This window comes from Ceratocystis lukuohia (genome assembly GCF_044167205.1).
Source record: "Ceratocystis lukuohia strain C4212 chromosome Unknown Supercontig2_pilon, whole genome shotgun sequence".
In the NCBI taxonomy this organism is placed as follows: domain Eukaryota; kingdom Fungi; phylum Ascomycota; class Sordariomycetes; order Microascales; family Ceratocystidaceae; genus Ceratocystis; species Ceratocystis lukuohia.
The window spans coordinates 449,947-477,431 of NW_027263521.1; the positions used below are offsets into that span (position 1 = coordinate 449,947).

The 27,485-nt window shown below is 47.6% G+C and overlaps 5 protein-coding genes across 5 annotated transcripts; 3 read left to right on the forward strand and 2 right to left on the reverse strand.

The window, feature by feature from the left end:
- Positions 1-1,611: 1,611 nt before the first annotated feature.
- HOO65_020120 (Developmental regulator flbA) lies at positions 1,612-4,077 on the forward strand (the record flags this gene model as incomplete). The annotated part of the gene is made up of 2 exons (XM_071006484.1): positions 1,612-3,879; positions 3,958-4,077. The coding sequence occupies 2 exons, from the start codon at positions 1,612-1,614 to the stop codon at positions 4,075-4,077; spliced, it is 2,388 nt and encodes a 795-aa protein (XP_070860758.1).
- Positions 4,078-8,999: 4,922 nt separating this feature from the next.
- HOO65_020121 (uncharacterized protein) lies at positions 9,000-11,616 on the reverse strand (the record flags this gene model as incomplete). The annotated part of the gene is made up of 2 exons (XM_071006463.1): positions 9,000-11,481; positions 11,555-11,616. The coding sequence occupies 2 exons, from the start codon at positions 11,614-11,616 to the stop codon at positions 9,000-9,002; spliced, it is 2,544 nt and encodes an 847-aa protein (XP_070860759.1).
- A 1,911-nt stretch (positions 11,617-13,527) lies between these two features.
- Positions 13,528-18,193, reverse strand: HOO65_020122 (Vegetative incompatibility protein HET-E-1; the record flags this gene model as incomplete). The annotated part of the gene is made up of 3 exons (XM_071006277.1): positions 13,528-15,594; positions 16,104-17,597; positions 17,663-18,193. 3 exons carry the CDS (start codon positions 18,191-18,193, stop codon positions 13,528-13,530), a joined length of 4,092 nt encoding a protein of 1,363 aa, XP_070860760.1.
- A 2,971-nt stretch (positions 18,194-21,164) lies between these two features.
- HOO65_020123 (putative acyl transferase acyl hydrolase lysophospholipase) lies at positions 21,165-24,756 on the forward strand (the record flags this gene model as incomplete). The annotated part of the gene is made up of 5 exons (XM_071006340.1): positions 21,165-21,222; positions 21,271-21,409; positions 21,467-21,760; positions 21,825-22,414; positions 22,478-24,756. The coding sequence occupies 5 exons, from the start codon at positions 21,165-21,167 to the stop codon at positions 24,754-24,756; spliced, it is 3,360 nt and encodes a 1,119-aa protein (XP_070860761.1).
- A 1,529-nt stretch (positions 24,757-26,285) lies between these two features.
- On the forward strand, positions 26,286-27,284 carry HOO65_020124 (uncharacterized protein; the record flags this gene model as incomplete). Its single annotated transcript, XM_070999997.1, has 1 exon — positions 26,286-27,284. One exon carries the CDS (start codon positions 26,286-26,288, stop codon positions 27,282-27,284), a length of 999 nt encoding a protein of 332 aa, XP_070860762.1.
- Positions 27,285-27,485: the final 201 nt, after the last annotated feature.

Here is a 27,485-nt window from a genome sequence, read left to right on the forward strand (position 1 = left end):
CCCAGAGGGAAAGAGATAGTGGCGTCATTGGCTGAGAAGTACGGATGCAAAAGAAGGAAGGAGAGAAGGCGTACGGGGGGGGGGGGGGGGAGATGACACAGGGAAAAAAGAAGGAAAAAAAGAAGGAAAGAAGGAAACAAGCACACTGCAAAGAGGCTACGTAACCCTAAGGCGAGGCCACAAGAGGGGTCCAGCACCGACGACTCTGACGACTCTGACGACTCGGATGAGCTTGACGACCAGCAAAAGGCGGCAGGCGCGCAGAAACAGCAAGAGGACTGACTAGCCGGCAGAGGAAGAAGAACGAGAAAAAAGGAAAAGAAAAAAAAAAGAGGAGCCAGCCAGCTGCAGACGAGAGCCTAGCTAGGTAGGTTGGCTGGGCTTTTAGCATGCTTTGGCAATGGTGGGCTAGCACAGAGACTGTGCTTGTCTGCTTGTCTGCTTGCCTGCTTGCCTGCTTGCTTGCTTGCCTGTCTGTCTGCCTGCCTGCTTGACTGCTTGCCTGCCTGTCTGCTTGTCCCTATCCATGGCATTGCATACATCCTGTGCAGCCCGCTCGCGTCACTGCCCCTCCTTATCTCATGCTCTGAGGACCTGCACACACACGCCTTGTCTGCTAATTTTTTCGTGCGTGCTTTTGCCCAGAAGCTGGCCCATTTTCAGTGCTCTTCTCCTTGACGCTCTCTGCCCTTGCAACACCCCCGGCTATCTCCACTTGCATTGCTACGCCCCAAACCTCGCCGTGGCCCTGTCTACACATTGTCTTTGCTGGGAAGTGGCTAGTTTGAGCCAAGTTTTGGCTAGACCCCTTTTAAATGACGAATGTATTAATCTATTTTATCCTATTTTAATTTTTCTCTTTCTGTTCTGCAGACTTTATTTTTTGTGTGCGTTCGGTTAATTCCAGGGCATTTGATCGGCCCACCTGCCCAAAGAGAAAAGAGAACGATGAATCATGGCGGCGTTGTTCTTGGGGGCTCCTGGGCTTCCATCTTCTTGCCTGCTGTTTCTTTATGTACATCGTCGCCCCCCTCCCCAATCTTCATTTCGTTTTGTCCATGCTATTTTCTATTCATCTGCTCCTCTGCTCTTTATCGGTTGTTTTATTTTCATTTTACCGCCTGATCTCATCGTGATCCTAGCCTTGCGTCTTGCTCTTCTTCAGCCCATCCATCACACACCAACACCCGCCGACAACATCGTTTATTTTCTCTTATTATTTTTTTTCTTAATTTTCTTTCCTTTTTTTTTTTTTATTCCTTTGGCGCCCTATATTGTCTCCTCCTCTCCTGCGCGCACGCAACCAGTGATTCCCGAGAAACACTTGCTAGCCTATCTTGAAGATAAAAAGGAAAAAGGAAATAAAAAAGTCGCTAGATCCTTTTCTATGTGGGACTTCTTTTTTGTTGACTTGTTTTATGTTTTAAGCTGCGGCCCATTCCCGCTGCTCTCTCCGCTGCTGTTCCTTTGAGTCTCTTTCGTTCTTCTACATATATCCACTACGCCCTCCCCTCCATCCTTCTTTATATTCTCCTTCCCGCCCTTTTAGTGGCTTCTTTTCCTTTTTCCTTTCCTTTTCCTTTCCCTTGTCTTCGTGTCCTCCTCTTTTAGATGGACTCTTCTCTAGCCATAGCAACCCAACATCCATCCCCTCCTACTCCCGCTTCTATTGCTGCCGTTGCTTCGCCTTCCTCCTCCTCCTCCTCCCCTTCTCCTATTGCCAAGCCCGCCTCTGCGCTCACTACTACTGCTACCTCTGCTGCTTCAGCCTTTTCCGCGCTGTTCTCCAGCAGCAATTCTCCCATCCAAGCCCCGCCGCCGGCTGCCCTCTCCAACGCTAAGCTTGTGTCTCGCCGCCAGTCGTTGAACCTGTCACTCTCGTCGCGCAACCGGAGCATTTCATACACGGCTTCGCAGACTAAGAACCTGCTGGCTTTTGCCTTTAACGCTTTCGGCACACTCACTGACTCGTCTGCTGCCTCCCACTCTAATAGCCCGAGGTCAATTACCGCCCAGAGCAACTCGTCATTCACTAATCTGCTGGCTCTCCCCGCCCAAGCCGATCAGAGTTTGTCGCCTCAGTCCTCTCGGTCCTCTCTCAGACGTGGAAGCGCTGCTACAGTTGGAAGTGCCAGTGGCTTTGCTGCGTCTGTACCTAACGCCGACACCACTGCCCTCGAGACCCCTTTGTCTGGCTCGTCTCATCACAAAAGGCATCAGCAATCTGTGCACCTAGGCGGCCCTGTCACCTTTGCTTTTGCTTCGCAGCCGTACGACGACACTGACCCATCCCTTCCGCCGCCTGTCAAAGTCGGCCCTAACGCAAACGAAATGCACCAAACATCTTCCCGCCTCCTACGCATGACCGATGATGATCGGCCTTTTACTAGAGTGAGTCTTTGTGCTGCTGCCCCCCCCCACTTCATGTGTCTATGTCTATCTATGTATCTTGTCTCTTCTTCTTGCCACTTCTTCCTTGTCTTTCGTCTGCTAACCCTGGCATTCTCCAACAATCAGGATTTTAAGGATCTATTCTCTACGCTAATTGTCAGCCTGCTTCCTCTCGGTTCTCATCGCGTACGGTTAACACGCATCGAATACACTTTCCTGTCTGAAGATGCCATCAACAACCTCAGCTCCCTCAAGTTCTCCCAGTCCAATCGCATGCCGGACCCCAAGGACCCCTCGCGCATTGTTACTACCACTACCACTACGACCTTTTCCATGGCTAAAAACATGGCAAGGTCCATTTGCCAGCGGTTTGTCGAGGCGCGCTTCATTGAATCTGCTGACGGCCGCTACCAGCAGGTCTACAGCATGAAGGGCCAGGTCTGGCAGATGACCCCCAAGGGCCTCGCCGTGCTTGACCGTTTCTGCCAGCGCAACGGCATCACCCAAAAGCAAATCACCGAGCTCATCAACCGCGGGCTTTTGCAGCTTGTGGTTCTTGAGCGTGACCTCCACACCGATAAGCTTGTGACAGGCAAGGGTATCATCGAGGTTATTTTCCGCCGTTTAATCGGCACCCGCGGCCCTAACATCAAGAGCACTGTAAGCTCTGCCGACTCAGACTCTCTGCACGACTACCGCGATGGCCTGACCGGCGTCAAAATGGCTGCTGAGCGCCGCGTCAATGGGCGCACTTACAAGGACACGTTTACCGGCAAGGCAGTCTGTGACTGGCTCATGGACTGTGCCACCATCGTGGAGCGCAAAGAGGTCGTTGAACTGGCGGCCATGTTTGTCGAACACAACCTAATCGAGGCTGTTATTGCTGATAGAACTCACATTTCCCAACACCCGCAAAACGCCAACTTTCAGCCAACCAAGCATGCCGTATATCAACTAACTCAACGAGGCAAGGACTTGATAAATGGCGTCATCCCCCGTGGACGGTCATCGGAAGGGGGCGGCACCGCTGCGGCTGGCGATGCCTCATCGGCAAATGGCCGCACCGTAGGTGCTGGCCGTGACTCGAACACACAGCGTTTGGAGAAGATTCTTAATGATGCTGCCCTTCGCCTGCTTTTCCGCGAGAACTTGCGCGAAACACACTGCGAGGAGAATTTGTCCTTCTACATGGATGTGGACGAGTTTGTTGAGGCTTGTCGCATGGCTATTCACGCTGCTCAGAAGAATCTGACGACCGAGGCCATGGAGATGATTAAAGAAATCATGGCCCAGGCCTATGGAATCTACAACGCCTTCTTGGCCCCCGGCTCACCCTGCGAGCTGAACATTGACCACCAGTTGCGCAACAACCTAGCAATGCGCATGACCAAGGCTGTGGGCAAGGACATCACTATGGTTGAGACTTTGCAAGACGTCATGGCGCTGTTTGAGGACGCCCAGAGCGCTGTGTTCAAGCTCATGGCTAGTGTAAGTTTATTAACTGCCCATTCATTTTCTTATGCCATTATCATGCTGTTACTAACATGTTTATTTGCTGCTTTTCAGGACTCAGTGCCCAAGTTCCTCAAGGCCTCCAAGTACGAGCATACACTCTTGGAGTACGACTTTGATGTTGGCTTGAACCGTATGCCCGAGAGAAGCCTAAGTCGTTCGACTCGGAATTAACTAAAAAAATGAATCGAAAAAAGCCAGAGGAAGAGGGATGACGGGCGGAGGTAGGAAGAGCTGAATGGCGATATTACATGAAATGTGGCAGGTGATTTTGAGGGCGATGCTATATCTTGTCTTTTCAGACAAGATGTGCACCACCTGCAACTTCACTGCCTGTCTGTACATACTCGCTTCATGAGCTTTCTTCTGCATCCCTTGTCACTCTTGCCGTGTCTGGCCTCTTCGCCTCCATGCTCTCTCTGTTCCTGCAGTAACGCTATTTTTGCACGATATCCTTCATACTTGTTCCTTTTTTTTTTCTTCTTCTCTGTTTACTCTTGCCTCTATTTCTCTTTTCTGTTCGTTTGCTACGATTTCATATCCATACACCCGCTCTTTGGTTTATCTTTTCTTCCCTTCTACGCCTTTTCTTCTGATTTACTTTCTCTTCTGTTCTTGAACAGCGCAGCAAAGTCAACGGTCGCTAACTAGACTTGGACTTTGCTTTTCTTTTCTTTTCTTATTGGCGATTTAGGGGTGCTGTGTTATTTTTAGTTTCTTCCTCCATCTGTCCCGGTTTTCGACTCTTTTGCATATTTTCTTGATTAGGGGATCTTTTGGCGTTCTGCCGTCTTGGTTACTTTGTCACCTTTTTTTTTTTTTTTACCTATTTCTTTTTATTTTCTGTTCGATGTTAGTGTCGTATTTACCATAGGGACATTGTCTTTTCTATTCGATTGTTTTGCCGCCCTTCGTTCATTTTTGCCTCATTGTCTCGTTCTCTATCCTTGCCCTTTGCTCAGGCTCTGCTCCTGGCGGACCTTTAGCGTTGGAAGAAGTGTATGTGGGTAAAAAGAACTTCATTTCTCTTGACTTGACTCGGTCCGAGATCAACGGTATAAAAGCGGACTGTTTACATGTTTATGTGTGTGAATGAATGGATGTGTGAGATGTCATCATCGCCAAGGAACTCTATCCTTATTTCTTACAGATTGTTGTCTGACAGACAGACTCGTTAGATGCTAGTATGGATTAAAAAGAAAGGAAGAAGGCAGAAGGCAGAAGGCTTCTCTGATGCACTGGATTAGGAATAGTAGGACAGTGTACCTACGGTCTCAAGGATTCAAGAGCAAACAAGTCTCTGGTTGGCCAACAACACGGGACGGGATGGAGCGCCTTCTAATAGATGCTATGTAATCATGGTATTGGTGCTGACCGTAGGCCAGCCAGCCTTTGCCAAGACAAGACTACCGTTCCTATCGGACCTGTTATTCTGAGTAATTCTGCTAGATCCAACGCCCATTGCCCTGGGGTGCTACTTCTAGTCTACGGTTCAGGACAATCACTACCGTCTAGGCCATTCGGGTATAGCGCAAGGTTTTTAGAATAAGAGCTCTTAATACATGCATAGTTGTGGTAAAACCTGGGGCCTGCCACTGACAGACTAGCGAATCCCGTGCGATTACTCGCAGGAAATGCGCAGATGGATGGGGAAAGGGCATTGCCTCTTCTTAGAAAGCACTAAACAGAGGGAGGGAGAAAAGCACTTTGATATAGCTGGGCAGAAGGCTTGATATGGTGATGGACTTGATGTCAAGTGAGAGATGATGTAGTAGACCACTTGCCGGATTGGACAAATGATCAGCGAGCCGAGTAGGGCAGTTGGATGATTTTTATTCTCCCTAGAAAGGGCACTGATAATTGGCCTTCAAAGCATCTCGTCCATGCCCTTGTCCGTGGGCGGCTATTGCAGAGACAGAAGACGAGGGATACCGATTTCTTGACATGGATTTATCTTGAAGTAGTGCTCGACTATCCTACAGTCAGCCCTAGCCCAGTCTGGGGATAGAGCCAGAAGCGACCAATGTCCAAGGAAAGGATGCGATGGAAGAGGGAAGCGCCTGCTGATACTGACTGAAGCATTGGATAAAACGTGTATTGTCAAGGGGCTTGGTTCTTCGAGTATTTGGCCGGCAATAGGTATTGTCACAACCAGAGGCCGTCTTTATATGTAGCTATTTTATCTACCTACCTACGTTTGTCAAGTTGTGTAAACAACCAAGCGAATAAGCTTCCTCCAAGAAAGCTCCTGACATGACTGGGGTTCGTTGCGCATATCTCTTCTATTACTGAGCCAGGTAGCAAATCTGGCGGGGAGCTGGAAACTAGACTACTTGGGTATCTCCGAGCCAGCTTTGGAGACGCCTCAAGCACGATCACGCTAACCACAGAAAAGCGTCCTTTTGAGGATGTAGATCTTTGACGCTTTTTGCAAATGAAAGTCGATCTTTCCTGGAATGGTTCTGCATAAATGAAGTCTACCGAGTGGCTATACACGAACCGAGAAGCGGGACTACAGGAGACTAGTAATTAATTTAATACACCGTGCTCGCATCCTCCAAATCAATCAATGGCTTGGAGCCATAGCGTTCTAATATCGAGGTATCTTCTTTGTTTCCTTTGGCGTGATGCTTCTTTAACTCATTTGCGTAAATCTGAAAGTTTGATCTAGTCAGGTCGTCATGTCATGGAGTATTTGGGAGGTACGTAGTAAGGCCCTTTAGCTGGAAGTTAGATACCGCCCAGGAACATTCGTCAGCAACGATAGCAGTGATTTTAAGGTACTGCGAGACAATGCGCCTTGGGAGTTATCGCCAGATTCCGCTCTTATCGAGCTTGGTAAAGAGTCTAGCGAGGGTGGGGGAAGGGAGAATACGAAGCTACTTATCATTGTATAAAACTAGGTATTAGTAGTTGTAAGAAGAGATGCTACGAAAGTTTGCCCAGAGACTCACTGACGTTGCTATGGGCGAGCAAAAACTCCACTAGCCGCCTTCCAAGGTAAAAATACGCTGGGTACAGTAGGGGAGGAAAGGATAAAACTACGGCTACGAATAGAGACCCTATGTAAAGGAATGCTCTTGTTAGGATTCATTAATTTCTGTACAAGTTCCAAGATTGCGGGTAGACAAGCTTTCGTTGAGGTTAGGACTCCGTGTAACAATGACTCTGTGTAACCAGAAGTTTGTACAATATCTTGATCTATGTTCCTAGCCCACTCGCATGGCAACTGGGACCTCTAAGAGCTGGTGCTTCCTTTCCCCTAAACGAGCAATAGAAGCATCTTGCTGGGTGATCATCACACGCCAGCAAGTGCAGAGGGAGTCTTGCGTTAGCCTCTTGACTACTCCCCACTAGGATTTGGTTCTGGCTTTGGCGGTGTTTTAGACCAAGGTTTGTAGTACAGATTGATGAAATTCATCATACTAGGCTAGTCTTCTGAATTCTTTTGGCCTAGCTGAAGCCCAATAGCTCTAGATCATACAATACGTGGATTCTCTACTAAGGATTATGAGAAGCCTCAAAAGAAACCGTGACTGCAAGTACTAGGCATGTGTGTAGATAAATATCAGATATAGTCGCAGTCGATCATTCCAAAACGATACCGATCTTACCTCTCAAGGTTCTGCAGACATGTGCCAAAAGTCGCGTCCCAGATCTCGACTGTTTGCTATCTGACCCCGTCTATCATTTGAGAACAGCATCGATAAATGTCATGCTCCAGTGTTTTGCGGAGAAGGTCGAACGATCGTAACAAGGCCATTTGATGTTAGTATGGAATACCCCGAATACCCAAGTATCTTGTTCACGGCTCTTTTTCGCCAAGTGGCCCTTTGCCGACTGATGCACAAAATACACACGATCTTATGGCTTCTTCTACATCCTATTTGTCAAAGCCTTCAAATGGCTTGACAAGGGTATGCAACTCCTATAGAATGACAGTTTGATATAAAACAAAGGTTTTGGCCAGGATCTCCATGCTAAGCTCAAGGTCTTGTGACTGAGAGATTTGCTCCAGCATTTACCCATAGGAGGAACCAAGTCTAGGTAGAGATGGCTTCAGTTTACCAAGCGTACATCATTTTCGGGCATTTTGTTTTGGAAAGGTCTTGACAAACTAGGGCTGCCTAGAGAAATGTGCCTTGGTCGACCCTGGCCTTTTGCTTTGCATCATCCATATACTCTCTTCGATATCGGACCAACTACAGCTTGACACAATCCATTTGGCAGGCGAGGGTTTAGCGATGAATTTGAGTAGACGCTGCCGCTCTGCACTACACTCGTCCAAGACATCGGCAATCAGGATGGCAGCCTGTAAGTTGGGGGGGGGGGGGGGGATCATGGGGCATAGAGGTCCCTATCTCACAGAGGTCGTGCTAAGCACTCTTGTTACTGAAGAGCTTCTTCCCCACATAATCGTATCTCCATCACACGTGTGTGATGAGCTGTGGATGGTGACATGCGAGGCCATGAACTAGGCCCCATAGTACAGACGTGGCCGTAGTTAGCTTACCACGACTTGTGGCTTGGCAAAAGAAATAGAAGAGTAACACCGATGAGTCCCGCTCTAACTCATTGATGGTGCTGTGACACAGGGAGCATTGTCTTGCGTTTCAGCCTACTGAAGAGCCCCGAAGCACGAAAGCGCACTCTTGAGGCGACCGAGAGAGCCGCACAAAAGCCAGCAGTCATAGAGATGGCGGTAGCATACTGCAAGTCCAACAGGGCTGCCAAGTCGAGCAGCTAGTGGCAGACTGTCACGCGCCGCAAGTCTGAGAAGAGCGCTCCGACGAACCATGACGGGCCTTTCTCGTGGCCGGTGGTCTGCTGGGATAGCAAGTCAGGAGACAATACCCTCAAAACACAAAAGAAAAAGTCGGATTAGAACTGATAGCGAGTAACCAAAGTGTATGCTCAGCTGAGTGGGAGTAGAGTGATAACTAGCAATTATCTTGTACTAGGTATCGATGTAACCTGTGCATAATCTTGATCTTAAACCTGAAACACTTACACATTCTTGGACTATATACATGCCTAGTAGAACACCTTCTAGAGGGGGAGGGCTTCTGGATATCTCATTTCAGAGGAAATGAACACTAAATTTCCAACCGCATTCTTTTCTTGGATCTGCCATCATCCCAAGAATTTAGAATATGCTCCTGCTTCAAAACTGCACTCCTAGCAGGACCTACAAATGTAGTCTTTGGAGCGGGATCGAAGATCTGGGACCGATGAAAATCAATCAACATAGTTTGTCTAGACATTGCATCATATGTCACATTCTCTTCACGGATATCGCCATGCACAACCCCAAGCGCTAGCAGCTGTGCTTCAATATTATCGACAACATCACCCATCTCCCTAACCGATTCGCCTGCGTAAGACATTAATAGCATTTGGCGGATGGGAAGGAACTCGACATTTAGTGTCTGCTGCATTGAGACATGGCCAAGACACACTGGAACGAAGACGCCCTGAATAGGCCTCAGTCGGCTGTACACTTGTAGTTCATGGCGAATGAACGGCAAGCCCAGGTCCATCATCCCCTTGCCAACAAATGTATAGCCATAAGGATGGGCAGTCAGCTTAACAAGCGTGCCAAAGAGGCCAGACTTGTGGCGCTGAACTTCGCAATCAGAGTCGAGGTTAGTATCGAGCTGCGTCTGGATAACATCCACCAGCTGGGCAAGTGTAAGTGGGTGTTTGCCATCTGAGGAGGCAGAATATTGCCGGTGAAGGTGGCTATTTGGGCATGATGCGTCGAGAAAACTGCCATTGACTACACCCAACAAGCACTTTTGAGAGCAGTACTCAGGCTGGGGAGGACGATGCGGCCCAGGGTTCATGTAAGTGTGTTTGTTTGCCATTTGCCGTTTGGAAGGATCTTGGAGAGATTGGCTTGACGAACCTCCACTAGGCGGGGGTAGTAGTGGATATTTGTCTCTCAAAGAGGGATTACCACCCCCCTTACCACCGCCATTTCCATCCCCTTTGCCAGGTCCAGGAGATGGGTCTGATGGCGGATTTTTGGTATCCGGGTATCTGGGGAGGTCTTTTTGCACACTTGCAATTTCCTGGGCCGAAAGATTTGGCTGATTGAGGGCCAGCTGTATCATAGTCATGATAATCGCACAGGGTGTGTTCTTGATGCCATCTTCAAGTGCAGCTGCAATGTCATCATCTTGCGCCAGCGGTGCCGTGACAGGGCGAAGTGGTATGCCTTTAACATCTTTCTGGTGGACGCATAGATGGAAGTAAAGCTCCGATGGCTCTTCATAGTCAATGTGAAGCAGAACAGTGCATTCCCCTGTTGAAATGTAGCCATAGGAGAGGCCAAGGGCGACCATGTAATTGTATGTCTGTAGCAGGGCCTTGGCAACTATTGCCAAGCCTTTTTGGGATTTCGGCATCTCCTTTGTTCCACTAACGCTTTCAGGACCCATCGACCCAAGAAATATAGAGCCATCTGACTTGGCGATTTGCTCAAGCGCATTCTCAAGTAAAGTTGGCGTGTGTATATGAGCAGGCTTGTGCTCAATAACAAGGAGACACCTATCTTTGAGAGTCTTTTCCATAATTGCAACGCAAGTGCCATCTGGTTTTATGCTCCGATTTGGCGATTGCGCTTTGCTGGGGCGTGGCTCACTGGCGTCAGGAGGCAATATAGCAGGCCGCTTTAGGTTTGGCCTTAGGCTAACTGTGGCATTTGGAGCACCGCGACCACGTAAAGCAGATGCAGATATTATCGTCACGGGTTCTAGAATATCGACCACATCGCTCGAACTATTATAGTCATCATCATCTCTTGAGACCTCAACAGTAGCTTCTTGGCGATGACATTCTTCAATCTGATCAATGAGACGCTTGATGTGGCGCATATTAGTGCGAAATTCGATTTTTTCGATTCCCTTTGGCTCAATTTTCAGCCAATTTTTGGCAATATTAGCGGTAGGCTGCTCAATGACTGCTGAACAGAATTTTGAAGAATCTCCTTCACTACCATGTGTCCACTCAGCTACTATTTTCTGATCTTCACGGAGTGCTGAAATGCATGGCAGCAACAGCTTATTTCCAAAGGCGTTGGTAAGATTGGCGAATTTTTGCTCATGAAGGACAGGGAAATCACGCCAATGCAACAACTTCCTGGGGCAGTTTCGCCTAGATACAGATGTTGTGCTGGGGACTGTAGCGTTTTCGTCTTTGGGTGGAAGAACAGTGATGGTTTGGAAACAGTGGGCGTAGAGATTATACAAGTATGCATGGAGGGAGGTGCTAACATTAAGGGCCTTTTCAGCATCAGCGCGAGCCTTTTCAGCATCAGCGCGAGCCTTTTCAGCAGAAATGAGCTCGTCTTTTTCGGCAATGAGCTTGTCTTTGTCGGCAGATTGAGCCTTTTCTTCTTCGGCGCGGAGTCTTTCGGCAGCAATGAGCTTGTCTTTGTCGGCAATGAGCTTGTCTTTTTCGGCAGATTGAGCCTTTTCTTCTTCGGCGCGGAGTCTTTCGGCAGCAATGAGCTCGTCTTTTTCGGCAATGAGCTTGTCTTTTGCGGCAGATTGAGCCTTTTCAGCGTCTTTTTCCCTATTGACAGTGACATGTGGATGTTAGATTACATTACATCCAATCTATTCATACAGCACCACATATCACATACCTTTGTATGGCTGCAAAAGCAGCCTTTACCGCCTCTATATCCGAGAAATTTAGGTTGTCCATTTTGAAGTGTCAGTTATTTGTGTATAAAGCAGTAGAAGAGTTGGAGTGTTGATGGATACGAAATGTCCAGTCAGTCATGTGAAGTGAAGTGAAGTGAAAGTTGGTTATGGCCAAGGCATAGGGTCGTGTTTATCATGCCTTTGGAAATGGCTAGTGGACATCTATTATGTGGGTCACAATTTCCTAGGTAACTTCTCAACCCAGCCTTGCAATTTTTTCACCTTTCTTTCCTCTCTGGGAAATCCATAAAAGAAAAACCATGTGAACTTGTTGTGAACCGAGGTTTTTAATCAATTTTATTATGTTGTAAGAGTCTAGGTTTTGTTTTCCTGACTGCGTAGGCTCACAAAGTGGTTCACGTTGTGGGCTTACCCAGTATTCTACTGAATGGCTGTAGATTCTCCACAACATGTATTGTAAGTCAGTGCAACAACCAAGTGAATCCACCAAAAATCTCGACCCTCAGGGCAAAATGTAGTATAAAGACACAACACAGCATTTAATCAATTGAAACTAATCACTGCTGACGCCTCTAGTATTTCAACATCACTCTCATATCTTTTTTAAGTTATGACCAGCCTTATCACAAGTTTCACGCTGCATTAGCCTCATTGGCCCCTGGCCCTCCCTGGCCCTCCCTGACCACCACTCATAGATAATTCCACCATCGCCTGTACAGCAACCTGTTTCTGACCAATGTCACTTCCTTCCTGTAGTGATGCGTAGTATCAGCCACACTGTGGCACTGCCACGTGACCGACACACATCACATCTTTATATATAGTTCTAGGATTCTCTGTAGATAGATTAAAGTAAATATATCATCTATGCAAAATCGTCACAACACTTCCTTCATCTGTAATCATCTCCCCTCTCATCTATAGCTGAGTTTCCATTGCTTCATAGTGCTGGCTAAGAGTCCATTTACCTGTTGGAGGATCTGGACCTTGGACTTCAACAGGGTGTTCTGATACGCTATTGCCCTCGTTCCTTTTGAAAGTGACTTGAGTGCCTGAATACTTGATGCTAGGAAGCTGCTCTGACGCCTTCTAGTCCGCCTTGCAAGATAGTCAGATTGAAAATTAGCTTCTAGCAATGTCTTTGGCGTCTTAGAAACCTAAGGGTTGGGGGGACCAGCCTCCTCCTCGATCAGTATCGCACATCACATGGCTAGGCTTGCAGTCACTTTCTGTGTCACGTTGAACAAAGGGAAATGGGGAAATAATTTCAATTAGAATTAGTTGGTGTAACATGGAATAGGAAACCAGGCGCAAGGGAGTTGACGAAGACGTTCGATGGGGATCCTTCCTCCATCCTCCTACCAGGCGAACCTGCCTCAGAGAAGCCGATTGTGACGACAACTACACTTGCAATGACACCTATCATAAAGCTAGTCTCATCAAAGTTGTCAATGTCAGCTAGGCTGATACCATATTTTGCGATGGTGTTCTCCACAAGCCTGAGCAAACTGTAAATAATAGCCGGATTCTCACACTTGGCTCTCACGTAGTCATATTTACGAATAAAGCATGTCTTGAGGTCTGGTTGCCGTTTGACGAAGCTGGAAGCCTAGCTCCTACTGACAGGTGACGCGTCGTGGTCAGAGACCTAGCTCAGGGTGACTTTGAAGGGCCTGAAGAGCGAGAATAATATTAGCCTCGTTTTTCGATTGTGCTATGTTTTTTGGCGCATAGATGGTTGATTAGATGTAGAGAGGAGAGATTGGAAAGTTTTTGGTGTATTCACTTATCTTGCACGTTCGCCGTCTTGTGTCTTTGTTAGAACATGCATAAGCAGACGTGCAGGCAAGAACGCACGACTGTAAACCCAAGTATAAATATCCCATAGTCGAAGTAATGCATACATACTGAATTTCCAAACTGATGTAAGCTTCCGATCTGGCAATATACTTTATCGATGGTTGAGTTGAATCACAGACTTCTCATGCCAGCCAGTGGATCTAAATCCTATGACTATGATACGGTTAGGGGGGCAAACAAGCGCAAGCCTTGTACCTGCCACTGCCGATGACTGTAGAGGGCGATAATCCAGCGGCAGCCAAACTAGCTTTCGTCCATCCTTCGTAATCCATGAATTATCATCGCTGAAACCATAGCTATATGGGTTGGAGTGAATCAGGGAAGATTGGTGAATTGATGGCACTGAAACTGCTACTGAAATTCCTGCGTCTAGAAATCCAGAATCTGAAGGGGCGTAATAGGTAGTATCGCTGGTGGGAAGGGTCCGCAGACATGTACCGGAAATGACATCCCAGATCTTGGCGGTTCTGTCGGCAGACCTTGATGCCAGTTGCCAGCCATCATTGGAGAACATCACTGATGTCACCCAATAATCGTGGCCCTCAAGGGTCTGTAGACATGCGCCAGATGTGCCGTCCCAGATCCTGATTGTGCCGTCCCAAGACCCTAATGCCAAGCGCTGACCATCCTTCGAGAAGGCCATCGATGCCACAGAGTGACGATGGCCCCCAAAGGTTTTTAGACAAGCGCCAGAGGCGGCATTCCAGATCTTGATTGTCTCATCTGCAGACCCCGATGCAAGCCGCTGGTTATTATGCGAGAAGACTACTGATGTGATCCAACCATCATGGCCCTTGAGGGTTTGCAGACAAGAGCCAGAGGTAACGTCCCAGATCTTCAATGTATTGTCCCTGGACCCCGATGCTAGTTGCAGTCCATCATTGGAGAAGACCACTGATGAGACCGAAAGATGGTGGCCCTCAAGGGTTTTCAGACATGTGCCGGAAGTGGGATCCCATATCTTGAGTGTCTTGCCAGTAGACCCTGATGCTAGCCGCTGCCCATCATTTGACAGGACCACTGATGACACGTAATTGTGATGGCCCTCAAGGGTCTGAAGAGACGTGCCAGAGGTGGCATTCCAGATCTTGACTGTCTCATCTGCAGACCCTGATGCTAGCCGCTGGCTATCAGGCGAGAAAACCACTGATGTAACGCAGCCATCATGGCCCTCGAGAATTTGAAGGCACGCGCCAGAATTGGCATCCCAGATCTTGGTTGTTTTGTCCCAAGACACTGATGCCAGCCGCTGCCCATCATTTGAGAATGCCACCGATGTCACCCAACGATCGTGGCCTTCAAGGGTTAGCAGACATTCGCCGGAATCGGGATCCCAGATCTTGACTGTTTTGTCATCCGACCCTGATGCTAGTCGCTGACCATCATTTGAGAATACTACTGATACCACATCCCTGCAATGACCCCTGAGAGTCCGTAAACATGCACCAGAAGTAGGATCCCAGATCTTGATCGTCTCATCCGCAGAGCCTGATGCTAGTCGTCTTCCATCATGCGAGAAAACCACTGATATCACCCAACTATGATGATCCTCAAGCGTCTGCAGAAATTCGCCAGAAATGGCATCCCAGATTTTGACTGTCTCGTCATCTGACCCTGATACTATTCGCCGCCCATCCTTTGAGAACACTGCTGATTTCACGCGATCCTCATGGCCCTCGAGGGTTCGCAGACACGCGCCAGAGGCGACATCCCAGATCTTGACTGTTTTGTCATCCGAGCTCGATGCCAGTCGCTGCCCATCATGTGAGAACGCCACTGATCTGACCCAGCCATCATGGCCCTCAAAGGTCTGCATGCAAGCGCCAGATTCGGGATCCCAGATCTTGACCGTTTTATCGCCTGACCCCGATGCCAATTGCTGTCCATCATGTGAGAACACCACTGACGTCACATTGTCACAGTGCCCCCCAAGGGTCTGTAGACAAGGATTGCTGTCTTCGCCAACCTTGGGCTTCAACTCGACCCAGTCTGGCTGTTCGTGGCTAAAATGCTTTCTTGTTAAGCTGGCGGCAGGGCTGAATATCATAGCTGACACGTAAGCCTGTAGTGGAGCAACTTCAATAGCTCTTCCATGGAAGAGGAGAAATCGACGTGCATCTTTGATGATGTCTCGGAGTTCTTGAGATGCGTTCTCGTGCTATGAAATGTCAGATACTGTCCTGTCAATAACCTTTGGAATGCGAAAATACCAACCAAATTAAACTCTAACTTTGCCATTATTTTTGCAGCAGCTGGAAAGCTATGGAGCAGGCTGGCAGCTTCTAGCCAGTGAAGATACTTTTGTTTAAAGAAGGCCAAGATTTTATCATTTCCATAGACTAATCGAGATGTTTCCGAGTCGCGAAGGTGGCTAACCCAGGAAAAACAGGAGTATTGAATAGTAGCCAACGGGTCGGGGTCAGGAGCCGAAACCTGATCAATAAGACACCCCGGGTCTTGCAGGTTGTAAATGTCTCGTTTTAGTGTTCTGCAAAGAAAGTCCAGTGATCGCTCGAATACTATTTTATGCTGGTTTAAAACACCAGAAGGGAGTACCTTGTCTGAGGCTTTCCTTAGCAAGTAGTCTTTTGCAGAGTGGTGTACGAAATAGACAAAATTATCTCGAAAAGTTAGAAAAGGGCTACAAGAGGTGATGATGTCTTTTACCTCCCGCTCGCCATAGTCCTCGAGTTCCTTGACGAGGGCGGCTAGCTGCTGCAAAGTAATAGGTTGATATACAGTTAAGGCTGTAGCAAGGACTTCCCTGCAAATAGGACCATCTTCAGACTGACAAATGCGTTTTAGCATGCGCTTGTATAAAGGGTCGATTCCAGGCGGAAGTGTCTCGAGTGCACTTAGGGTGTGTTGTTTCATGGGATCCAGATTAGAAAGCTCTTGACAAGCTAGGGCTACCCAGAGGAAAGTGTCTTGAGCATTTGCAATCAAATACTCCAAGACGGCGTTCTTCATAGCCTCGTCATATCCGTTGTCTTTTGCTAGGCGCTCCACTCGAACGTTGATATAAAATCTGACTGCCTTGGAAAGTGGATCTGGATTGAGTTCGAGGTGTATCTTAACTGTTTGCTCTGTGGCGTCCAGGCGCCTCTCGATATATGACCAATTGCGGCTTGATAGAATCCATTTCGCAGATGAGGGCCGAGTGATGAAGCCAAGCAGAGATTCCAACTCCTGACTACACTCGTCCAGGGCATCCACGATTAGGATGACGTTTTCCAGAATTGGGTCGTTCAGCATTTGAGTCATTATCTCGCAGAGATTCTTCCAGGCATCTGCGCTGTTGAAGACATTTTTATGGTCATCGTGTTTTTCTCGAACATACTTGGTCAGCTGTGGATTTTGGCGTGCAAGATGATAGATTAGACCTCGTAGAACAGAGGTAGCCGCGCTTAGGCGCCAGCCGTGTATAGCCTGGCAGAAGAAATATGCGACTGGCGCTGGCGAATATGACTCTAGCTCGTTGATAAGGCCACACAGAACCATTGTTTTGCCCTTGCCGACGTGCCCCCTAATCCATAGAATCCGGCTCTCCGTCTCGCTTTGGAACCGCCGGAAGTTTCTGTGATTGAAAATCCATTCGTAGCAGTCTTTCAGTAAACCGCCTTTTTGTTCCTCGATATTCTTCTTATCTATCTGGGGATCGGTTATGTGAAGATCGGAAAGGCATTGTTTGTCATGGTCATCTTTGTGCGTCTTCGCCCGTTGCTCGATTTGTTTCTGTGCCGTTTTCTCGATGTTTTGAAGACTTTGCTGCAGGACGCCCGTTGTGTCTTTAAGACTCTGTAGCCATATCTTGCTCTCTTGAGTGTTGCACTGGTCTATATGGCGTTCCACGGTCTCTTCGGCCTTTTTGATGTTATTCAGTTGGCCTGTCCAGTCGCCGATCCGAAACGTATCCCTAGTAATGGTGGTAGGCCGGCTGTGGTGGTAAAGACGAATGCTCCTCATTTGGTATAGCAAGAGTTTCTGGAACAGATGTACCATTTCCCTTTCCAACTCCCCTTGCATTTTAGCTGTAGTTGTCTCGCACTGGTTTTTATCAAGTAGAAGGTCTGCCAGGTTCCAGTACCACTCCATTTTGCCCACAACATATTGTAAGCCTCTGCGATTTTCCAGTGCCTCAGTAATGGGGTTTGACAAAACCTGTTTAATAATGTTAGCAAATAAAAGTATCCCACGTGTTGCCCTAGCGGGGTTAATTTGTATACCTCAACGCTGAGACAGACAGTCGCCCACACAGCAGCGGCTTCTGTGGCAGCACGTATAGCCCCATTGATGATTCCTCTGATAGCTTGCATTGCTTGCAACGCCCCGCTGATATCTTGCTTGATGGAGGTTTCCTTTTCCATGCGTTCGATTCTATCCCAAACAAACTCCTGCACTTCACATAGTGTAACTTTCCGGTCTATTCTCTCCCGGCCTTGAATGAGACTGGAGAATCCGGTGGGTTTTTCGTTATTACAGAGTTGGGCTAAGACAATATTCTCAAGCGCTTCTACCAAGTCTGGCTCTTCCTGTCTTGATTCATCATATGCCTGTTTCCAAATCCTCTCTCGCAGATCAAGACTAGAGGCTGACTCAGGCTTGGATGCCAGTCGCGAGGGTGCACTCAGCGGCGTTGGCTGACTTTGCCCAGGCTCTGATTGTGCTGGGACATGCGAAGGTATCATAGGTGGCTCGGGCGAGCTGTGGTGTCGAGTGAGACGCTTCAAAAGGCTCCGGATTTGAGGCTTAGCCATATTTAACAGCCTCTTCACAATGGCCTAAGGAAATGTGTTGCAATACAGAGTGATAATAGGAGATTGGTGATTATAGATAGCGGACTATTTAGAGAGGCGATTGCTCTACGAGTAGAGCAGCTCTATTGGCGACGATGCGGGGAGGGAAAGGCAACCGAGCTGTAGCCTAGTGCTGCCTGACTAATAACGTAATGCTGCTGCAGCTATGACCCTGATATATGCAAGGATTCAACCGATATATGATTGACGCTGCATATTTTGCCCGGCTGGCGACGGCATTGCATCTGTGTTTTTCTGGTACAAGACACTGAAACTGAGAACAACAGCATAGGCAAGAAGGTCTGGATCTGTAAGCACATTGGGCTGTGCAATCAATCGCATTGCTCTGCCTCTTGGAAAGAAGCAGCATTGCGATGCATGAATCCTAGTATTTGTAGACAAGCATCAGAGGGCCCAGTTAGTATCCATCACTAGGATAGTAGTGAGGCCATTCTCAGCCAAAGCCCTGTCAGATGGTGGTTTTACTGGTGCCCCATCATCTGTTTCCTTTGATCAGCCGGGTTCTGCGGTTTAGAGATTTTATGGCGTTGAGTCAGCCTTCCTCTACAGTAGTGACGTCGCTTTTGACGGCAGGCTTAGTATAGTGTGCTAATGCAGCGCATTGAATCTTTGATCCGGCGTCATTAAGGGAATAAGAACCGAGGAGGACGTTAATTGCAATATCTAGTCGAGGCATTTTTGAGACTAAAATATCAACCAGAGGAAGCGAGAACAGGGGAGTCTTGTGGTGACACGCGCCAGCATCAAGCCTTTGTTTTTTGAAGTCTGGTTAGAGTAGCATTGAATCCCACTTTTAATCCGTGCCCTAATCCTATACGTAGCTCTAGTGGGTTGCTGAAACTTTAACCCTAGTATGTAATTTGTGCAACTTCCAAACCAAACAGAGCGCCCCACTTCTCTCCGTGCCAGCCCGTCCCCTGTCATGTGCCTACTCAGCACGCCCTCCATTTCGGGACCAGCTTCTCTGCTAGGTATCTTCTCTAGGAGTTTCTTCAAAAACCTGGTTGAAGTCCTTCCGCCTGCCACAGTTCAGCACATGGCGCTTTGTCTTGGCGCTTTGATACTTGAACCGGGAGTGGTACTGCTCGATATCGCCATGTCTGGAGCGCGCTGCCAAAACTCTAGCGACAGAGCCCCGGTGCTGTCCTTTCATCCAGCTCACCTTGCATGGCTTTGTGAGTCCCAACGTCCCTCCAAGGTGATCAGTCTTTGGGTAGTTGTCTCTTATCTAGTTCTTGAAATCGGCCCTGAATGCGTCCTTCTTCCAGCGTCTCGCTGCAGCCAGAGACACCGTCCCCTCTGGAGTCAGCAAATCCGCGCGCTTGTAGCCTTCTTTGGCCAGCTGATCTACTGTCTCTTTTCTCGGGAATTTGCAGTGCCCTGGAACCCAGTGCACCCTGAAAATTGCGCTGTCTAGTGCTAGGCTTTCCGGACCGGCTTCCCACATTGCGAGAATGCGCTGGATCTTGCCGATTTCAAGCTGAGAAGTGCCTGGCTTCCTCCTTCACTTGTCGATTCGGTTTGCTACCCCCAGGTCATTCACGCACAGGTCCATCCCCCCTGCTTGTGGTGTGGTGGGGGAACTTTGGCTGCAATCATGACTGCTGTGAGGACTGCGATTGCTTCTGCGTCTGTTAGTTCTCTGTATCTGCCACATGCCCCGTAGCCTTGTGTCAACACTCACATCTCCAGTAGTTCAACAACACTTGGTTAGTGCGCTCGTTCATGATACACATTATACAAAAGCAAAATTACTCCCCATACTTCATTAGTCATAAGTTGAGGCTATCCACTCGTTTATGACGGCAGTTGTTTCTTCACTCCATGTCTCTATTGCGATATTCAAGCTGATGGCACTTTAGGGTATCGTTCGTGAGGATCTTGGAAAACTAAGGGTTAGTGACTGCCTAGTGGGTTTCGTGGTCCGCTCGCTTATGAACAACGTTACTTGCAACGTGCACAACCTACACACGTAAACAGCCACGCTGCCTACTACGAAACCCTGAAGGGTTTGATGCAAGGGAGAGAGACATGGGGCGTAGAAGATCAATATGGAGAAAAAATCCCATGGTGTGGCACCCCCATGCATGCCCTCAACTCCTGTAGCTGAAGACTCAGAAAAGGGGTGACGCCCTACCACAAAGGGTTGGTGTATAAAGATAACGAGGCGCAAGGTGTATTAAAGGACAACTTAGAACAGCGACGTGTCGAAATAAAAGATCATTTTGTAAATTCTCACTCTATTTTCCAATCCTCCTGCTGTCCTTGTGCACCTTCTATAACACATTGGCTCCAAGTTTGCTGTTTGATTGTTTGATGTGTGCGATAAGCAGTACATGAGCCAGGAACATGATGCTGGCCCAAACTTTTTAAGCTTTGTGACTTTTTGCAAGCGTGATCGGCGGTGTCCCAGCTGCTGATAGGCATATCATATAGACATGTACTTCCTATGTTCGGTCTACGCCTCTCACTATTTGAGATTGGCATGTTGATGCTAGCCTCCTCTACCGCTATCGTAAGGATTCGACGACAGCACAAAGCGTTAGCAGTGGTGGCTTTTGGTGGGAAATAGCGACAGGCCATCAGATGTGACCTCGCCTGCATGGCTAGCCAATCATGTCATTTTCCAAGTGAAAGAACCGCCAGTGTAATTAGCCGAGCCTAATACGAGTTAGGCAGCGAATAGCATGTGTACATGTGTACATGTGCTTTTCACAGTGTCCACGTAACGTAGTTACAGCCCAACTTCTTCTTTGCCTTCTTGATCTCTCGCCTGAGCGTGAACATATGGCTTTTGCTTTGAAGATACTCCCACAGCTATCTAGTTTCTTGTTTACTTTCGCCATCTATCGCATACTTGTCTTCTTTGCACTTGGTTTTTAGTCCTCAGTTACAGGTTTCGCAAACAAAGATGAGCTCCGCTACGCAGCCAAGTGAAAATGCCCAGCCATTCAAGATCCTCTCTCTGGGTATGTCATCTCTATCTTTGCCTGCCATCGTACCACTAACAGTTGTAGATGACGGTGGCGTTGGTGGACTATCCAGTCTTTTGATCCTCGAGAATATCATGGAGACTATCCAGAAGACCGAAGGCCTTGACAAAACACCAAGGCCCTGCGAGAGATTCAACCTCATTGGCGGTACAGGGACAGGAGGGTAAGGCTTTTGCCATGTCTGTGTATTTCTGAAATCTTATTAACAACCCCCATGCAGTATCGTCGCCATAATGCTTGGCCGATTGGGTATGTCGATTGACGATTGCATCAAGACATACAAGGAAATATGCAGTGCGGCATTCACTCCAGGCAAGCAAAAATGGTTTACGAGACTCTGGGCGAAATTAACGTTAAGTATCCCGACTACGAACCTGGAAAACGCATTGAAAAAAGCTATTCGGGAGAATTGCCCTCTCGACAAATGTATCCAAGAACGGAACGATGGCAAGTCTACAGTGGATACATGTCAACATGAAAACGAAAAGTTCCTATACCAACAATGCGTCAATACGTAAGTTCTAGCTCTCCACTCACTCGATAGACCATAAATCTAACTTGTCACGAATCTCATACAGTGTTGTCCTAGCCACAACGAAGGTCGATATCAATGCCGCTCCTATACTGTTTAGAACGTACCAGGCTACAACTGGCTGGTCAGAATGCAAAATATGGGAGGTGGCCAGAGCGACATCTGCAATGGCCAACCTTTTCAAGCCTATCAAACTAGGGCGAGATAATGAAAAGTTCATGAATAGCAGCTTTGGACACAGCAACCCATGCAAGATCCTGATCAAAGAGGCGACCACACTGCTTTCAGACCAGCAGGAGATGCTGATATTGAGCATTGGCACAGGTTTTGGTGGTCCCATTGAAATGGGCAATACAAAAAGATCCATCAGAGAAAGTCTCGAGAAAATGGCAACTAGTTCCAGAGGAGTTGTAAATGAGCTTGAAGCGGAATACTCCAGCAAAAAAGGGAGATATCATCGGTTTAACACTGCCGATAGCCAGGGGCCAATCGAGAGTTCAGCTTGCGTCGAGCCGTCCGAGGTGGCAGCACATACAAAAAACTACCTCGGCGAGAAACAACATTGCGTCGAGAGTTTCGCCGAGATCATGATAAACGGTTTTCCGGTGGTTTCAGAACAGCCAGGGAAGTCAGATGGTTAGTACAAGATGATGGGAAGCTTTATAAGGACTACCAGAACCAAGCTAACAATATTCACAGGCCCTGCATCAGTCTATTATCTTCCATTCCGCGAAAACTCCAAATTTATCGGCCGTCAGGACATTCTCTCGAAGTTAGACGACATGCTCTTCACCCAGGCCGGCTTTCAGCAAGTTGCACTTGTAGGTCTAGGTGGAATGGGCAAAACCCAGGTAGCCTTGAAGTTTGCGTGTATGGTGAAGGTAAAATACACCGACTACTCTGTCTTTTGGGTGACTGCTGCTAGCATGGATGGATTTCGCAATTCTTGCAAGGAGCTTACAGAGGCGCTAAACATCGAAGCATCTGATAATGAGGATCCACGAAAACTGGTCAAGAACTACTTGGACGCTGATAAGTGTGGAAAATGGCTTCTTATTCTCGACAACGTCGACGATACTAGTCTCTTTGATGCTGCTGCCAAAGAGGATAGAATTAGCAGCTATCTTCCACAGAGTGAGCAGGGACGAGTCATGATTACTACAAGGTCCAGGAAGGTTGCCTGGTTGGCTGTTGAAGATGATAATCTTGAGCTCGGCGAAATGTCGTCAGACGACTTGACAAGTATGCTGATTCGCGGTGTAAAGGGTCTTAGTGATGATTTACACGATCAGAACAAGGCCCTGATCAATGAGATTCTCAACGAGTTATGCCGCCTCCCATTAGCAATTGCCCAAGCTGCAGATTATATGGCCGTCAAACAGATATCCATCGCTGAGTATCTCGAGCTATTGAGGGAGTCTAACGAAGACAAAATTAACCTCCTAAAATATAGCCATATGGATATTATGCACCCCGAAATTTCTCAGAGTGCTGTCGCAACTACCTGGCTTATTACTTTCCAGCAAATCCGAAAGTCTTCACCGGATGCAGTGAATCTACTGCGGTTTATTGCGAAAGTCGAGCCAAAGGCTATCCCCCGAACCATGTTGCCGGGCTCTGATAAAAAGAAGTCGCTAGTAGACGCCATTGGAATACTGTTGGACTATGGTTTTATCAGCCGACGAAAGGAACCCAAGATGTTTGATATGCATAGCCTTGTGCATTTGACAACACAGCTATGGTTCAAAGGGCTAAAGGATGAAGAGAAATACATGGTGACTGTTGTTGATCACATGGCTTCGATATTTCCGAGCAACCGCTGGAACAACCGGTTCCTTTGGCGCCAATACCTGCCTCATGCATTGCGTGTTGCCAAGATTGAAAAGACCAGTGATGAAAGCACCGCTCGGCTAGAATTGAAGGTTGGCAAATGTTTAAAAAGCGACGGTAATAATCGAGATGCGGTGAGGATGCTTGAGCATGTAGTAGAGGTGCAAGAATCTCTAGCAGCTGATCATCCTTCTCGTCTGGCATCCCAACATGCGCTTGCAGGGGCATACCGTGCTAATGGGCAAATCAGCAAGGCAGTTGCAATGCTTGAGCATGTCGTGAAGATGAGGGAGGAATCTCTAGCAGCTAATCATCCTTCCCGTTTGGCATCTCAACATGCGCTTGCTATAGCATACCGTGGTAATGGGCAAATAGGCAAGGCAGTTTCAATGCTTGAGCATGTCGTGAAGACGAGGGAGGAATCTCTAGCAGCTGATCATCCTTCTCGTCTGAAATCTCAACATTCGCTTGCAGGAGCATACCATGCTAATGGGCAAATCAGCAAGGCAATTGAAATGCTTGAGCATGTCGTGAAGACGAAGGAGGAATTTCTAGCAGCTAATCATCCTTCTCGTCTGGCATCTCAACATGCGCTTGCAGGAGCATACCGTGCTGATGGGCAAATCAGCAAGGCAGTTGCAATGCATGAGCATGTCGTGAAGATGGGAGAGGAATCTCTAGTAGTTGATCATCCTTCTCGTCTGGCATCTCAACATGCGCTTGCTATAGCATACCGTGATAATGGGCAAATCGGCAAGGCAGTTTCAATGCATGAGCATGTCGTGAAGACGGGAGAGGAATCTCTAGTAGTTGACCATCCTTCTCGTCTGTCATATCAACATGCGCTTGCCATAGCATACCGTGCTGATGGGCAAATAGGCAAGGCAGTTTCAATGCTTGAGCATGTCGTGAAGATGAGGGAGGAATCTCTAGCAGCTGATCATCCTGATCGCCTGGCATCTCAACATGAGCTTGCAATAGCTTATTACGCCAATGGCCAATCCCAGCCTGCTATTGAGCTGCTTCAGCAAGTTGTTGATCTGGATGAAACCTCCCTAACACGCAATCCCCAGCAGCGGGCACAGACACAAGACCTACTTCACGAATGGCTTACACGTCGAGCTGATTCTCAAGATCCCGCAAGTTGAGATAGTTTTACCGGCTTTTCTTTCTTTTTCCTTAGTTCTCGTTTCCTAATACAGTTCAAAGATTCATTTAATATCACCTAGAAATCGTGACGTGCATTATACGCGGGTGCACCAAAAAGCAAGTGAACTAACAATATTGACTCTCTAGACAGAACTTGCCATAAAAGCACAATAAAGCATTTAATTAACTGAAACTATTCCGATTTTGCCAGCCTCAATCTTCCTTGACCATCACCCGCACATCAACGTCTTTCTGATCAATCCCACCCCTTCCTTCATCTGCACCCATCCTCTCTCCATTCCGTAGCTGGGACTTTTTTGTATTACGATGCTTGCCAAAGTCTCATTTGCCTATTGAAGGATTGCAACTTCAGACTTTAACAGAGCGTCTTGACACATTATTGCCTTCACCTTTTTGGTTAACGGATTGTTGATTAGATATGAAGGGGGGAGATTGGGAGACTTGGTTGGTACTTGATTATCATGCACGTTACACAGAACCCGAGAAGACCTAGCAACTAACTTTACCCCAACTGTATCTGTCAACAAAAGCTAAACACAGCTAGATATTGGTGGCTATCACAATCGCAAACACCAAATGTCAACGCTAGGATTTGTAGTATCCTTTCCAGCCCTCAAGCTTAATTTAAATACAGTAATATCAATGTCGCCATTTCGCCTCCCTAGGCTAGTGTCAAGATGTCAAAGGGTCTATCTAAACCTTGTGTAACCTATTCCTACAGAAGATTGACAAAGGTGTATACATAGAACCCGACCCGTTCAGCGATGCTGAAATATTGAAACAAAAGCTCTAATTACTCCAGCTAGCTAGCATATAGCAACACAACCCCTTTCAAGACCATGTGCTTCCTTCTTTTCCCGTTGCTTTGTTCTGGCCAAAATAGCGCCAATTATCCTGTTAACTACACACTTTAAACAGATCCCTCGGCTGTTGGAACTGTGAGCTTAGTCCGCGGTCATTTCGGATAGTCTTCGGGTAAACTGATAAGCGCCTGGCTTATCGGAGAAAAGAGGAGGAAGGCATAGTGTTGGATGAACTACGGAGGATAAGTATTGTGGGCCTTCAGTCGGATTAACCCTGGGTAAACCCGAGCCTGAATACTCCAGCTTAGTTGACCATGATGGAAGAACTTAACACCATGGAGAATGAATAGAAAACAAGCTTCACCATAACGGGTCAATCTGCATACCAGCACGGTTCCACGTGTGGTTGTACAGGATCACGAGTGACTTCCCAAGTGATTTAACTGAATTCAGTAGATTGTTCCGACACTTGGTATCTTAAAAAAATTAAGGACCAACTTTATCACACACTTAGTTTGATGTCACGTGACACATCTGCACGGTAGCACTGACCGCTAGATAGTTGAAAAATCATCGAATTGAAGAAAAATATATCAAACAACAGGTTATGAGCCTGCGCTACGCGACAAAAATTAAACAATTATCTCTATTTCACCATGTCAGCTATGCGCCAATCCGCCAGAATCAATTGCAATCAAGACACCATGGCCCCAGCACGGGATTCCCCTCCTGTCTATGAGCAGAATTCTAACATCTCCACCCCGACGTCTTCTATACTAGAGCAGAATTTTAACGAGCCCAAGCAAACGCTTCTTGATGATCCGCTTGCAAATACAATGGTGGCGATCAACATCATGGACCTGATGGAGATGATCTACAAGCTCGCGATGGAGAAAGAGGCCGCCGGTACCCCCAAAACGGAGACTAAGTCCGTTTTTAACCCGAAAGAGCTGACTATAGAACAGCTCCAAGAGAGAGACTGGTCCTTCTCGGTGAGGCCTGAACTGATGCTATCATCAAAGCTTACATGGCCCATGTGGTATGCCTCCATGACGTTTTCCCTCAAGGAAATCGGACTCATGCCGGATGAGATTGATAGTCTTCCAGAACCCACCAAGATTCGAATCATCCGAACAGTGCAAAACACCATCTCCCTGCGTCTCCTAATGCACGTGGTGACGTGTGAATCCTTTACTTCCATGATCGAACAACTCCAGACATTGACAATCGGAAATATGGACCTCCTAGCAGCCGAGGTAGAGCAAGAACTGTGGGATCTGAAATTTGAACCCGGCGAGACTCTGCTCGAATTTCTCGAGAGATATCAGCTACTGCTTGTCAGATTGTCCATGGCTGGTATAGATCTTCGAGATAGTTCGAAGAAAAATCGCATGATGACAGTGGTGGGCAAGCACTATCCATCTTTGAGGCCCCAGGCACAAACCATCAGCAAGTTCTCCACCCTCGTCACGCTGCTCCGATCCGAGGCGGAATACTCAGAGTACAAGCGTCCGCCCATTCCCCGAGCAAGCCCTAGAACGTCTAGGTCAACCGCCAACAGACAACACACAAGATGCTGGAACTGTGACGCCGTGGGACACTACTCCAACAAGTGTCCCGAAAAGCGTGTTGACGCCAAGGTAAAGAGCAGGGCGAATGAGTACAGAGCCCAGAAGAGGTCTGGTCCGTCAAAAAACAATTGACAAAATGGAAGCGGTGCTACGGTGTGAGCATACATGCAGTGAAAGGACTGAATGAGTTCGTTCCAGGGCTCAGCGGTAGACGTGGAGATAGCAGTGAAGACGGGGAATGGGAGACTGATGGCAAGAAAAAGAGGCAACGTTGCTCTACACGTACCAGTCACCAATGTGACAATGCTTCTCCGCGATGGCGGAGTATTTTGT